Source organism: Parambassis ranga, chromosome 10 (genome assembly GCF_900634625.1).
Source record: "Parambassis ranga chromosome 10, fParRan2.1, whole genome shotgun sequence".
NCBI lineage: Eukaryota > Metazoa > Chordata > Actinopteri > Ambassidae > Parambassis > Parambassis ranga.
Window position 1 is genome coordinate 5,478,663 of NC_041031.1, and position 14,732 is coordinate 5,493,394.

The following is a 14,732-nucleotide window of genomic DNA, read 5'->3' on the forward strand; positions in this document are numbered from 1 at the left end:
ACGATCAGTGGAGCAGCTGCATCTTAATTAGGATTGTCTAAAACACAGTTCCAATGGCGATTCAGGGTGGTGATTTTTTAGATAATATGTTGATATTGTTCAACTCATTTTTTTCCACCTAATTGCAGAAGACAGGTTTCTCCTGTACTGGAATTCAACCAATAATTCAAACATCATTGAAATTTAAACATTGAAGGAATGCAGTCTGGCTTCTTACCTGCTAGTCAATGCTCAGTTGGTTCTGATGCCAATATTACTTTTTATATAACACCTGCTGCATCCCAACACAACACCAGTACAGTTTGAATACAAGACAAATAAAACAAACACTCTCTCTCTCTCTCTTTGTGTTTGTGAGAGCACAGTGTGTTCTGTGTTGTAATATATACATGACAAAGTGAATCTATCAGTTGAAGCCAGTGTTTAAAATATATTGTGTCTATGTGCCATCAGTCAATCATTCCTCTTTTCCAGTTAACACAGGCTTCTTTGTTACCACAAATGTTGCAACACAGTTTCCAGGTGTCCCAAGCAGAGTCTCTCTCTCTCTGCAGTTCCTGTCTGACCAGATATGCGCAAGGCCTGAAGGGAGATGAGACTCTGAGTGTTGTCACTCGGGATCCAGTGGGAGGGGTCTGCTCATCCACCTGTTCAGCAGGTAAGATAGTTTCAGTGTTGAAAAGTAGATGTTAATGAGCTGCTGCACCAGTGCTGTGCAGGTTTCCTTCTGGCATTATGTGTCAGCAGATCTTTAGGTGGACTTTACAGGGCTATGAATTCCAGTGTTTTTGCTGTATATGCTTTTTACTTAAGTGACAATCTCAGGTAGGTTTTATTCATAATCAAATAAGACAACATTATTATCCCAAACATATGTTTGGCTAATGAATTTCATGTAATATAATTTATCTGTCGTTATTGTCTTGGTGGTGGCTTTGTAGATTTTGGTGAGTTTGTTGTCACTTTCTCTCTCTCTCTCTCTCTCTGCCTGTTAGTAGGTGTGCTTCTTGTGCACATGCCTAAGAGTGTGCTCAGCACCACGTCAGACGAATGAGGTAGAAAGAACCCACAACACTGACTCTCTTGATTACACCTGTAAAAGGGAAGGTTTCTTCTGTGGGACCATCAGATTCCAGAATCAACTCGCTACCAGCTAGTTGATGAGTATTGGGTGACTTCTTTTAAGACAGGTAAGAAAACTGCTGACTCTTCTTATTTATACTTACAAGCCAAAAGTTTGGGGTCACCAGGCCAGTTCTACAGCTTCTCTGATCAGCGTAACAGTTCAGCTGTGCTAAAATAATTTCACAGGAGTTTTCTTCTAGCCTTTTTAACACAATGTACCATTAGAACATAGAAATGATGGTTTCTGGAAAAGTGCCTCTGTATACCGTTGTATATATTCTATTAAAAATCAGCCTTTTCTAACTAGAATAGTAATTTACCACATTAACAATGTCTAGACTGTATGTCTGATTACTTTAACGTTATCTTCATTGAAAAAAAACATTTTTTTTAAATAAGACATTTCCAAGTGATCCCAAACTTTTGAACATTGTATGTTCTTTCCTATATTCTTTAAGGTAGATTTTTGTAGTTGATCAGGGATCTCATCAAAATTATGCTCATAAATAGTAAGAAATGTGATTCATCAATAAAAATTTGGATGCAGTAGATCATTGTGTTTGAAAGGTTTGTGATGCATATTAGCTATGACAGTGTTATGATAATAATAATAATAATGTTTGTAATCACACTACTCATTTATTGTCAGACAGATTTAGGATTTGACTCACTGTACTCTTTGTACATTTGCAGATCAATGGCCCAGTGTCACTGTCGCTGGCGTAACGTGTTCATCTGTGTGTGTGCACCATGCATCTGCTTGGTCGTGCTGTTCTTCGTCTTTGGCTTAATTGTGTGTATGAACATGAATACCATAGTCAGCACCGTGTTCATCCCACAGACTGAACATTTTGTGGCCCGAGGAACTTTAAATAATAAAAGCTTTGCTGCATTCCCCAAAACTTTCTGGGATCTGAGACCAAACAGAGATGCCTTTTGGAACAATCTTCAGCTGAAAGTTGATCGTCATTTCAACCCCATGCTGCAGCCTGGCAATGACAGAAGAGGATCACAGACCAGGAACTTTGATTCCCTACTAAAACAGAGTTTCTTTGAAGTTACCCACTCAAATGAAATGAAGAAAACCACTGATAAAATGCCACAAACAGTGCAGCAGTTTGCAAGCTACATGCTAAATAGGGACTATCCAATAATCCTCAGGCCGAATGGAGCATGTGGAGCTCAAGCAGAAAATGAAAAGGAGCCACCTCTGCTTCTTTTCGCTGTCAAGACATCAGAGGCAAACTTTAAGAATCGTCAGGCCCTTCGACAGACCTGGGCCCGAGAAGGATGGGTGACAGGGCATAAAATAGGCAACAGCAGTGAAAAAGAAGAAGAGGTTGGAGGATACGTTCGCAGGATCTTCCTGCTGGGCAAAGAAGATGCACAGGAGCTTGGAGCGGATCTATCCGAGATACTGAAGAAAGAGAATAAACTTTATGGAGACCTTCTGCAGTGGGACTTTAAGGACACATTTTTCAACCTCACCTTGAAAGATGTCCTCTTCTGGAAGTGGTTCTCGGTCTCCTGCAGTAGAGTTCAATTTGTCTTTAAGGGAGACGATGACGTCTTTGTCAACACTCCAAAAATGATCACCTACCTCCAGCACCAGCTGAAGAAGCCACAGGCACATATGACCTTGCAGGATTTTATGGTTGGAAATCTCATAGGAGTAGCTAATCCAAACCGTGTCCCCAGATCCAAGTACTACATCCCAGACAACTTCTACAGCGGGTTCTATCCAGCATACGCAGGCGGAGGAGGAGTGGTGTACTCAGGCTTGCTGACCAAACGCCTGTACCAGGTATCTAAAAGAATTCACCTGTTCCCCATCGACGACGTCTACGTAGGGATGTGCATGCTCCGGCTTCAGGCCCAACCTGGTCACCACCCAGCCTTCCTCACATTTGACTTTCCCGGATATGAAGAGGACGCTCAGTGCGCATACCATACAATCCTACTGGTCCACAAACGAAGCCCGAACCAGGTGATTCAACTGTGGGAAGACATACACAGCACCCTGACACAGTGTAAAGACGTCCCCCTGAGGAGTTGAGACAAGATGTCCAAGATGTGCTGTTTTTACTACAGCACAAAGTGCCTGTAGTGACATCAAAGAATGTGAAACTGAACATTCTTTACTAAACATTATATACAAAGAAAATGTGTTTTAGCCTTTTACAGTGCGTAGGATCCACTGACTGTATTTATATTTAACATTGTTGAAACCGTTTCAATTGTAAAATGCATCTGTGTCTTTCATTTCTCAATAAGGGATAAATGAGTTCTGATTCCTGACGACAATCCAACCAAGGTCTCTACATTCTGTTTTGTTGAAGCTCATACTTGGACATCTACTACTAACTCCACCTTAAGCCTAACACTAAGGTGGAGTTTGAAAAAAAAAATACAAGAAAAACAACTTTGGACATCACTTTAGAAAAAATTCAACAAACCAGCATAGCTCACAATAAACAGTCCTGTTTACCTTGGTAGTGGATACTACATGATACTACCTTAAGTGGATACTACATGTTTAGAATGTTTTTATGTGTTTTTATAGATATTGAAATACAATTACAAATGTAATAAAACTGAAGCTGTAAAATTGATACATGATTTATCTCAATTATTCATGATGGTGTTGTTTTTGGCTCTTAAACATGGTTGAATACAGCAACGGTACCTCTGACGCATGGTGTCTGACTGATGAGCAATTTTACCTGGGGTGGAGGTTCCAGTTGAACCAGTCCTGCTGACAGGACAGTTATGTTTGGAATTAGGATGAAAGCGGCGGAGTAACATGACATACTTTATATATTTCACTGCCACATTTCAATAACACAAGAAATACATCCAGGACTGTGAATTATGTCGGTGGGAGATGTGAATGATAGTGAGCCCATATCATTTATTTTCCAAAACAATAAAACAAGATATGAAACAGCAGTCACAGACTGTACAAAAAGCTCAGCGGAAACTAAAGCGTCTTCATGCATCCATTTGAGATGTATTCATGTTGTCTTAGTGAAAGGGTGGTAATGGACCAGCTTGTTAGGAAACCAGTAAGACCAGTGTGTGATACCTCCTACACTGAGGATACATCCCACAAACTTGCCAAACCAGCAACTAACACACATTAATGTATTGTTAATAACTCTGAGTGGTGCCTCTTTTTGAGTGGATTTTATTTTGTTCTACAGATAAGGATGAATGCATATAACGGTACCCTGCCAATGTTCTGTGTGTCCTGACTGCGTCTACTGAAGGCTCTGCTGTCTGTCTGACTGGTCTTTATTGTAATGTCATTTCTTGGCAGGAACTGAAGACAGCGGGAATGTGTTCCGTCACATTTTCCGATCACTTTTGTCACATTTGTCAAGCAGGAATTATAAAGTCCTTCAACAGGCTGAAAAATTCCAGAGGGAGTTGTTGCATTAGATCATCGCCATGTCAGTAAGTGATGACAGCAAACCACGTTTTTTTTACAACTCTCACTCGTGACTGTCAGTTTCCTCTGTGCTGCAGCTATGAACCATTTTCTGTCCTTGTCTCTTTGTCCTCCTCCTCATCCTCACTGTCCTCCTCCTCTTCACTCTCACTGTATTGGTAGTTGCAGCGGTTGGTGTTCACAAAGAGGTCACTGTCATCGTCTTCCGAGTCGCTGACTTCCTCGTCCTCGTCTTTCTCCCCCTCCTCCTTTTCATGTTCTTTGTTTATTTTGTGCTGAGCTTGTTGCTCCACCATGAACCCGTCTGGCCTTGAGAGGGTCAGTAGAAAAAAAAACACACCAGCACACTCAATAAATCAATGCAGATTGGAATACTTATGTATGATGTATGTCTTTGTGTGATTTTCCACCTACCAGAGCTGCTGTTTTTGCAGGTACTGAATGTGATCTTTGTAGAGAATAACGCTGATCTCTGCCTTCACCTTCTCTCCTTCTTCAATAGGATCCACAATCACATAGTCACCTTAGAAAAGGAAATCATTAGAATTCATACTGTTGTTAAAATGCACCAAATAGCAAAGTATCAAAGGCATTAAAGGTATTAACTTATGCACTAGTATTCTGAATATGACTGGATTTTTGTGGTATCTTGGTTTGGTGTTGCACATGTAAACATCAAGTGCTGGTTAAGGTCTTATCTGGTTTTCAGAAACAAACTCTGAAGCAACACATGCCACCAGAACAGAGTGAAACGTCACCTTTCATTCAACTCAACACAAACAGCCACTCCTTCAGTTACCTCTCTTGATCCAGATGTTCTTGCGGAACTTGGTAGGCATGCTCACCAGGAAGGTCTCCCCCTGAGCTGTGATAGATTCATGGAGGTTGTTACCACGGCTGCCAGTCACCTGTCAAAGTGCAAAGGTAGAAACATTACTTTATGTAATATTACATCTACTGAAATGTGGATGGGTTTTCCTAACATGCTTACAGAGTCACTCATACAAAGTTTACCTTCACAATCTGTTGTTTTTCTGTGGGTGTGACAAAATCTCCGAGGACTTCCTTGACTACGTGTTTGCGTTTGGTGGCTTGTGACATTATAGACTGCAGGTTCCTTCACCAGCTGAGAGAGAAGGAAAGATAAGATAAGATAAGATAAAACTATTAATCCTGAAGGAAATTCTTGTGCCAGAGGTATCAATTTACATTAAATGCAGTTACATACAGAGTATAAGAGTATAAGTGTCACTATAATCAAAATAAGAGTACAGTACGCAGTATGAGCACAATATATGATACATGGATACAATATGGAGATGTAAGGTGCTAAGTAAACATAAATATAGGCCAGTGGAGGGAATGACAGTGATGCCTGACATGATTATCTAGCTCTTCTCCCTACAGAAAGGGGAGGAGTTATACAGTCTGATGGCCACTGGCAGGAAGGACCTCCTGTGGCGTTCTGTGCTGCTCCTCGGTAGTCTCAGTCTACCGCTGAATGTGCTGCTGTAGGACGGCAGTGTGTCGTGCAGGGGGTGAGACGTGTTGTTACGAATACTGAGGAGTTTCCTCAGTATCCTCCTCTCCGTCACTGAGTCTCCTTAGGAGATACAGGCGACTCTGTCCCTTCTTGTATATTGCCTTTGCGAAAGTGCTGCACATCAAAACCAGTGCTAATAATCCATGAGTAGTTCAGACCACACTGCTGTAAGCAGCTTACACTATCAAAAGCAAACCATGTTAAAGAGTATCTTGGACAAAACAGATAGGTTAGCCTAGGGTTGGGCGATATTGGCAAAAAAAATTAATCACGCTTAATTGTGGCATTTAGCCGATAACGATTAATTTGACGATTATTTGATGACAATTGCACTGACATGTTTTTGACTCTAAATCGCCACATTGTTCTAAAATGATACAGACAAATCATCAGTCAAGTTAACTCCTTCATTCTAACAGGTTAAGCTGGTGAGTAGTGTTTAGGCACCAACCATGTTTGAAATATATATTGATAACAGATGCACAAACTGCTTCAAAATACGTAGAGAAGATTGAAGCAAGGCGTCTGGACTTGTAGAGTTTTCTAGAAGATGTTTCGCTGCTCATCCAAGCAGCTTCATCAGTTCTAACTGTTTGGTGGGAAACATGGTTTATATGTGGTTACAGACCTATGTGGGTGGGTCTGGGTAAAACTTACAAACAATAGCACTAAATGTTTCCATACTTACCTGTGATGTTCTGGCTGACTGGGCCAGGTGTGTCTAACGACTGGCTAACGACTATGAAACTGTCGGAGGGGGACTGGTTGACAGCCCTTTGTTCTTACTGTGAGTATGTGCAAACTTCCTGGAATGGATGGAATCACTGCATTGTATGTGGTAGACAGATGATGTCTGAGGCCACCACCTCTGTTAAGGGAAGGTTTTTCCAGCTTAACATAGATGGCTTCCTTGACTCCTCTTTCATACCACCTTTCCTCCCTGTCTAAAATGTGAACGTTGTTGTCCTCAAAGGAGTGTCCTTTGTCTTTGAGGTGGAGGTGAACAGCTGAGTCTTGTCCTGAGGAGGTGGCTCTCCTGTGCTGAACCATTCTTCTGTGGAGTGGTTGTTTAGTTTCTCCAATGTACAGATCAGAGCATTCCTCACTGCACTGGACTGCATATATCACATTGCTGTGTTTTTTTTATCTGTAACCACATATAAACCATGTTTCCCACCAAACAGTTAGAACTGATGAAGCTGCTTGGATGAGCAGCGAAACGTCTTCAAGAAAACTCTACTTGTCCAAATGCCTTGCTTCAATCTTCTCTACGTATGATGACCTGGATGACTGAGAATCTTCATCAACATGCTTCAAAATAATAATGAAGCAAACATTTAAAGTAACTTTGTCCTTCAAAAGTTCGTATCTTAAAGTCACAGAGCAGTGCATATCAACATTAAAATTAAACAGGACAAATCAGTTCATTAATTAATTAATCGGTGACAGTTTTTCTGACGATTATTTGCACACGATACGATTTTGCACAAGCCTAGGTTACACTATCAAAAACAAACCATGTTAAAGAGTATCTTGGTCAAAACAGATAGGTTAGCCTAGCTAGCTGAAGTCCATTATCGATTAGCACATTTTATTGAGCGACCTCAATATTTTAGTGTCGACTGCGTGACTGACAACACTTGACATAGTTACAAACGTTAACAAGGAAATGCTCACTGAACTTAATATACACATTACAGGTACGAATAATTTAGCTGAACTAGCTAACATTAGCTATCCTAAAACTACACCACGTTAGCAGGTTAAGATGCTACCTTGTATAAAGAGGGACGTCTCGGAGTCTCTGTGAAGCAGAATGTGATTCTGAAAGGCGGCAGAGATTCTCTATAAAATAAGATATTCTAGGTGTTTCACCAAACATCCGAACCACATGCGCCCGTGTTTTATGACGCGAAATCAGTACTTCCGGGGTCAAACGCGTCGTGAATTTCAAAGTAAGTCTAACAGCTTATTCATGTTTTTTTATTGACTAGAATATAATGTATGTGTAGCTACTACGTCCAATACATGCAGCTACCGGCTGGTGTCCGATGTTTGTTTGACGTGTATTTGAATGAATGAACCAGTATTCTATCTTCGTAAAATAATATCGGTTTATTAACTGGTGACTTAGATTAAATAAATTAAAGTTTCAACTTTAATTTATACCGTAAATAATACCATAATACCGTTCACAAAGCAATCTTCATACAGTCAAAAAACTGTTTCCCCATTCATCAGCACCGGATGCTTTAATTTTCCCCACTTAAATCACCTGTGGCACTGCCACGGGCGCCGCTCCTTTAGCGCCCCCTAATGCCTCTGACACCTATTTACAATTACTCAAACATGGCTCTTACAGTATGAATTGTTTAACATGTAGATTTTTTAATAATAAATTAAGCATTAGACTTTAACTCTCATTTACCACTTACTGCAACCTTGTATTAGGAATTAAGAAAAGCATAAATCATATGGTTTTTTTGTAGCCACACACGTCTACTCTGCTTTTCCTTTATTTGAAATTGAGTTTTCTCTCGACTTGGGCAACGTTCAAGATATTTGTTTTCTGTACGGTGTCCACATAACATTGTTTAAAAAAATAGTAACGCTAATGCCGTTTTCTTTACGTTTCTAATGTTATGACAATATATTTATGTGGTTTATGAATAAATACAGGTCGAAATATGCATATTGAACAGATTTTTAACTGATGCATAGATTCAGTGCATATGAAAAGGGACATCAATCATAAAATAGGGATTCCACACTTTTTTTTATTAACCCTTTAGGCATTTCTCTCACTCTTACAGCAGCTATTACAGTTGCATTGCAGTTTTTTGTAACATGCAGACAACTATAAAGTCAAAGCCCCATCCTTCCAGGAAAAAAAAAACTTCAAGTATATACCATTAACACACACACACACTGGGGATAAGACACCCAAAACACTGAAAACACATAAGCAACAAAACATGGGCTTATTTCTAATAAGTAAAGGTTAGTTAAAATCAACACATCAATCAACATAACCATAGGTCTAGTGGAATAAAATACACACCTAAAATGTAGCTTATTATTATTATTATAGAACGTGTGTATGCCTTCAGTTTCAGTAGAGTTGGTATGAATTGTTATATTGAAATGAGGTGTGAGGCATAAAACACTGGTGTGGTTTAACGGAAGAAAGTAGTGTGTGGCATGACTATGATCTTCATGCACCCTGGATACATGTGTGTGAGTTTGTGTAGGGGTGGGTCAGCTGGCGGCTGTGGTACATGTGCTATTTGTGACTCTGTATGCGGCGTTAGTGGTTTAGTTGACTACAGCAGATGAGCACATCTTGTTGATTCCACATGCGTTGGACCCTCTGTAGAGGTAGTAGTAACCCTGTATGAGAAAGAAGCAGACTGTAAATACACTTCCTACTCTACATGACAGAAGAGTAGCTTAATATTTCACTTTAATTCGGTGTCACTGAACTTTAGTTTTGAATGCACTGAAAACACAAAACAGTGTAGATCAACCCAACAAAGCATTTAGATGCATGTGGACTTGACAAATGTTAGTAGGACGTCTTACCTGCTCTCCATAATCCTCCCCCCAACTGTTTTTAATGGCCCAGAATGGGATACCTTTGCCTGCACACACAGAAAGACCCAAACAGTGACCTCACCCGTATTTTGCAATTCTTAATAGGGCAAACAAATGTGTTGAGTAATGTCTGAGTAAATAATAAGTGAGGGTTAAAAACATTTTAAGTTTTAAAATAAAGAATCTTACGTTCTCCATATCCCACCATCAGCACAGCATGGTCAATCATCCAAGGGTTGCAGAAGATCTTCAAAGGGTGAGACACACCCTTTCTATAGAACTAGAGAAATTCAACGGTTAAAATCATGAATTAAATAATGATCTCTTGTGTGCAGATAAAATGAAATATTAGTATTTAGCATGATGTGTGTCTTATATTGTAACAGACCGCTCAACACTGCTCACCTGCATTGCAAAAGCATTCAGAGCAACAGAGACTGGTCCATTCTCAGCAAGCCAGGCTGCAATTTCTGAGGAGACAAATATGAAGATGGGTCTTTTGTTTCACTTTACATACTGCTGAATCTTATAGTGGCAATAACAGACGTGTTTATCTAATCCTCTTTTTCTACGTCCTCTCTCTTTCTGCTCAGCCTACTCACCCTTCTCATCTTTGGACAGCTCCACAGAGCTGTTGATGTAGGCGGCCACCTTCCTGGTGGCAAAGTCGCACCTCTGCTTGTGCCCAGTGTAGGAGTAGTCAGATTCTGTCTCCAGACCACCTTAATCACACACAAGGGGCAAAGATCAAAAGATTACAAAACTCATTTTTGCAAAAATCTGTTACTAATGTGTGAATAATAAAACATCTCTTTCTTACCCAGCTTCTCAATAGCTTCATAAGCATTTGATGGTAGCCCGCCTCTGCACGCCTGGTCCAGCCCATCACAGTCAACCAGCTCTAGGTAGGACAAATAAATAAAACAATTAAGCCATGACGTTACAAAATATTAATATCATCCAAGATATCTCATATTATGAGATATCTATGTAGATATCTGTGTTACCTTGTTCGGAAAGAGACAGCAAAGTTCCATTTTTTATGAACCACTGGCCCTCAATGTTGCCTGTGACAGAAAATGCCCAGCAAGATCCACACATACCCTGAAAGACACACACAGGATGATCAGCATGAAATAGGAAGGAAATGACATATTGATTTGTTCATTATTAACATGCTCATTTAAGTAACTGTCCAAAGATCAAATCTGTTTGTCGGTACCTGGTTCTTAACACTACTGACGGCTCCATGATCCCGCCAATCCCAGCTGTCTGGGGCGGGGCCTTGGGCAGGAGCAGCTGGTTTCATTGGTCGATGAAGGCTCCACTGACTCAGCAGTGGGTTGAGGTAAGTAGAGCGAAACTCCTCCTCTGGACAAAAGTCAAATATTTTTAAAACAAAGCTGAGGCGTCATATGAAAAGCAGCAGATGCATTTTCTAATCGGAAACTTGAAATACAAGCATTGTTACGATCCTTAAGTAATCCACCCTATTCATCCATGTATTTCTGTTTGTAATGTCGTCGCTCTACATATGTTTAAAAAGCTTTTTTATGAGCTGACAAAAGCAGTTTTTCAACCCCGTGATACTTTCCAGCTACTTCAGTGGGCTTGGTAAATAGTGAGAGGGCGTTTTAAATGTTGACTGTACAATGATAGAGATACACAAACGCAGTACAGGTCATCGCTGGAGTATTACCTATTATGTCATTTTCTCTGTTTGACCAAGGCCTCATTTGTTTCAGTCTTACGTAACGTTTAATGACAAAAGCAGCCAAAATTGTTCATTTTAAATTAAGGACACACACACACTCTGACGCACCAGTTAGATCACTGAACTTGGTGACCCCGTACTCAGCTGAGCCTTGATCCAAGGACTGGAGCTTCTCAGCGGTTTTCAGGTTCTCTTGGAAGATGCGTAAACGGCGATCAGCCTCTACAAGGTCAAAAGCGAAATATACACATAAATAAAGATTTCGCACTTGATGACAATATATTAAAAATTAACTTTTTTTACATTTAAGAAAACACTTCTAAGGATAGATAGAGAAGTGGTTTGTTTTGATGGTTTTTGTTTTGAGGTGTTTCTAAATGTGAACAAACATGTAACTAAAGGATTTGCTCTAAAGTAAATCTTGGGAGATTTTGTTATTTTACATTTGGGAGTGTTTTTATCAGAATGCTTATAACATTTTATTAGAGTTATGTGTGTACACAAAAGCAGCAGTGTGTGTAGACAGGAATGTGAAACACTATTGTTCCAGTGATTGCTATGAACATGATATGAATGTGTGTCTATCACTCACCCTCCTGGCTGCTGTAGTCTTTATTGTATTTAACCATGAACTCTTTAAAGTGACCCAGCAGCTCCACTGACTCCTGACAGATAACGACCAGACAGACACACAGGGTCAACTCCACAGCCTCAGCCAAATAAATCGGTACAGTTTACACAACAAACAGACTGCTGGAGCATAGAACAGGCAGATGCCAGACATCAGAATTTTAGCCCTGTTATTGATCTGAATATGACGTAACCTTTACCTCCATAGGCTGGCTGGCTGATGGATCCTCCACCTTATTGGTCTCTTCTACCTCAGCTGATGGGAGAGACATCCAGAAAAACACAGTCAGTGCATGCAACACCTTTACAGACTCAGAGTAAGTCATAGCTGTCTTCAGGTATATTTTGACCAATGGGGCAATTGGAACAGAAATGTGTAAATCTTACATTTTAGATGGAGTGAATCTGCTGCCTGTGTGTTTCTGACTGACCTTTAGCCTGGCACTTCTGTTTGAGCAGGGTTTTGGTGTCCTGCCAGGGAATGTCCCACACTTCAAAGAGGCAAACCTCTGTCTGAAATACAGCACATACAAATAAATATATAGATAAGATGTGTCTGAAACAAAGACACAAAGAGACATTTGTGCATGTGTGCTTGAGGCATGACTGTGCTTGGGGTGACTCCAAGTCACAAGATCAGATAACTTCTCTCTGCTGACCTGAGATACTGCTGCTATAAAAACAAAGACATTTCTCTTTTTTCTCTTTCTCTATCACACACACACACACACACACATCCTACCTTGAGTTTCTCTGACTCGGGATAAAAGTCACATGTCCTGACCATGGTGGATTTCTTGCACAGGGTGTTACTCACTTCCACTGTTAAAGTGTAGCGGATTCCCTTAACGAGCTGGAACACAAATACACAACACACACAACTGTTTAATAAAGCCTGCGTTTAGTGAGATGATAATAACATTATAAACTGTTTATGAGCAATGAATGGGATTTAGCCTGTTGTTTGTAAATGTAGTCTACAGACAATAGTTTTTACATCTTTAGATGAGCGCTGCAGGCTGCAAATAATCTATGTTTTAAAAGATTTTGAGACATACATTCAACTAAAATAACTAACAAGCATATTTATAGGATTGTACAAATTTATATTGTAGAATGTAATAACTGGAGTTTATTTTGAAGGTAAGTCCTTGTTTCCGGTCTCTGTTTAGCTAACATGAGCTCTGAACTAATAACAGTGTTGTTTACAAAGACGCGAAGCTCTTATTACAAAGTCATACATCGTTACAAACACATTCTCCGTCTATACCTGTATGGTCATATGACACTGTAATAAAAAAACTCAGACTGAACTCAGCCTTTTAAGTGTAGTCTACCTGTTTGGTGGCAGAAATGATCCGGCTAATTTTGCGGAGGTGCATGGCGTTGGAGCCGTGGTTGTAACGTTCCTCCGCGAAAAGCACTGCCTTCTTCAAGCCCGGGTCGGTCTCATGCAGCCGGATAGGTGAGCCAGGAGGCCCGAACAAAGGCCGGTCGAGGTCCTCACCGAGCCCGAGCACCGAGCCCAGCACAGCGACCAGGGCCATCCACAGGATTAGCGGACAACAGCGGAGCTCTACCATCATGTCGGCCCCGGTGTGTGGTCAAACCGAAAAAAGGACCGATGTCCGCTCTGCGCTCGGTTTAAAACAGAGACGTGTTTGTTTTGGTAGAAGAAAAATCGATGTTCACTGCAGCTGTCGTGCAGTACGTACAGTGTTGTTGCCAAACAAATCTCACAGGCTGTGGGAGGAGACAGAGAGAGCGGGGTGCGTTCAAGGACACACAGACATCACACTGTTCACATGCAGCGTTTAACGTCACAGACAGACCTGTAAAAAACAGTGAACAGAGATGTTTGTACTGGAAATGTAATTGTAGTCAGAAATTAATTAACCATTGTTTACTTTCATTTTTAGATGTTTTATATCTATCTATGATCCTAGATTTTTTGGGGGCCTTAGTATTTATAAAACCCAGGCCCTGAGCAGCCGGAGTACTACATATAATAATGGACTGCCCTCTAATAGAGATCAGCCTTCTGAGAGAAATCAGAATTGCTCTAGTCCCAGAATAACCATTCATGAATCCACTAATTCTTCTTTTATTTACTTTTTATATGACAACAAATAGAACACAAAGAATCAAAGTTTTATCATTGAGCTATGCCACGGCGTGCTGTCTTACTCTGTACTAAAACACTTTCATTCTAATACAAAGAAATAGCTACTAACTAAAAGTTACCCTGTTTTTTATTTCTCTCTCATGGGTACTCTATAGAGTAGGCATACCTTCTAGTATTGGGGCAGACAGGTGTTTATTAAGAATACATTACAATCTCACAGGGCTTTCAGGTCCTGCATGCATTGTTAGGCTTATAGCTATAAATGTTATGTTATTTACCTCTAACCAGTGAATTCAATTGATGTTTTCGATGTAGCCACTAGAGGGAGACAAAATACTACATTTTGTTTCTGGTTGTTCCTTAAGAGGTCTTTTATTTTGAAAGCTTGTATTTAAAAAAAAAAAATATGCGCTACACTGACTCGTGTCAATTTTTGATTTTTCGCTATGAAATTATTACATGAATTAATTTGAATAAATATTCCACTGATCCAGCATCTTAGTCAAACAACAAGAGCAATATTGTAGTGTATAGAAAGTTGGTTACTTTT

The 14,732-nt window shown here is 40.1% G+C and overlaps 3 protein-coding genes across 4 annotated transcripts; 1 reads left to right on the forward strand and 2 right to left on the reverse strand.

The window, feature by feature from the left end:
• Positions 1-687: 687 nt before the first annotated feature.
• LOC114442641 (N-acetyllactosaminide beta-1,3-N-acetylglucosaminyltransferase 2-like) lies at positions 688-3,562 on the forward strand. Of its 2 annotated transcripts, none has more exons than XM_028416392.1 (3): positions 688-825; positions 996-1,190; positions 1,819-3,562. In XM_028416392.1, the coding sequence occupies exon 3, from the start codon at positions 1,823-1,825 to the stop codon at positions 3,179-3,181; it is 1,359 nt and encodes a 452-aa protein (XP_028272193.1). In that variant the 5' UTR covers positions 688-825; positions 996-1,190; positions 1,819-1,822; the 3' UTR covers positions 3,182-3,562. The 2 variants fall into 2 exon arrangements, with proteins under 2 accessions (XP_028272193.1, XP_028272194.1); XM_028416393.1 differs by having other exon boundaries at positions 701-825; positions 999-1,190.
• Positions 3,563-3,994: 432 nt separating this feature from the next.
• On the reverse strand, positions 3,995-8,037 carry eif1ad (eukaryotic translation initiation factor 1A domain containing). Its single transcript, XM_028416440.1, has 5 exons — positions 7,895-8,037; positions 5,591-5,702; positions 5,376-5,484; positions 4,991-5,099; positions 3,995-4,885 (listed from the first exon to the last, which is right to left on the reverse strand). The coding sequence occupies exons 2-5, from the start codon at positions 5,675-5,677 to the stop codon at positions 4,654-4,656; spliced, it is 537 nt and encodes a 178-aa protein (XP_028272241.1). The 5' UTR covers positions 5,678-5,702; positions 7,895-8,037; the 3' UTR covers positions 3,995-4,653.
• An 839-nt stretch (positions 8,038-8,876) lies between these two features.
• Positions 8,877-13,809, reverse strand: ctsf (cathepsin F). The gene is made up of 14 exons (XM_028416850.1): positions 13,395-13,809; positions 12,800-12,910; positions 12,489-12,570; positions 12,258-12,313; positions 12,020-12,092; positions 11,536-11,649; positions 10,936-11,084; positions 10,721-10,817; positions 10,534-10,614; positions 10,316-10,435; positions 10,119-10,183; positions 9,903-9,993; positions 9,702-9,760; positions 8,877-9,509 (listed from the first exon to the last, which is right to left on the reverse strand). The coding sequence occupies exons 1-14, from the start codon at positions 13,641-13,643 to the stop codon at positions 9,435-9,437; spliced, it is 1,422 nt and encodes a 473-aa protein (XP_028272651.1). The 5' UTR covers positions 13,644-13,809; the 3' UTR covers positions 8,877-9,434.
• Between the last annotated feature and the right edge of the window lie 923 nt (positions 13,810-14,732).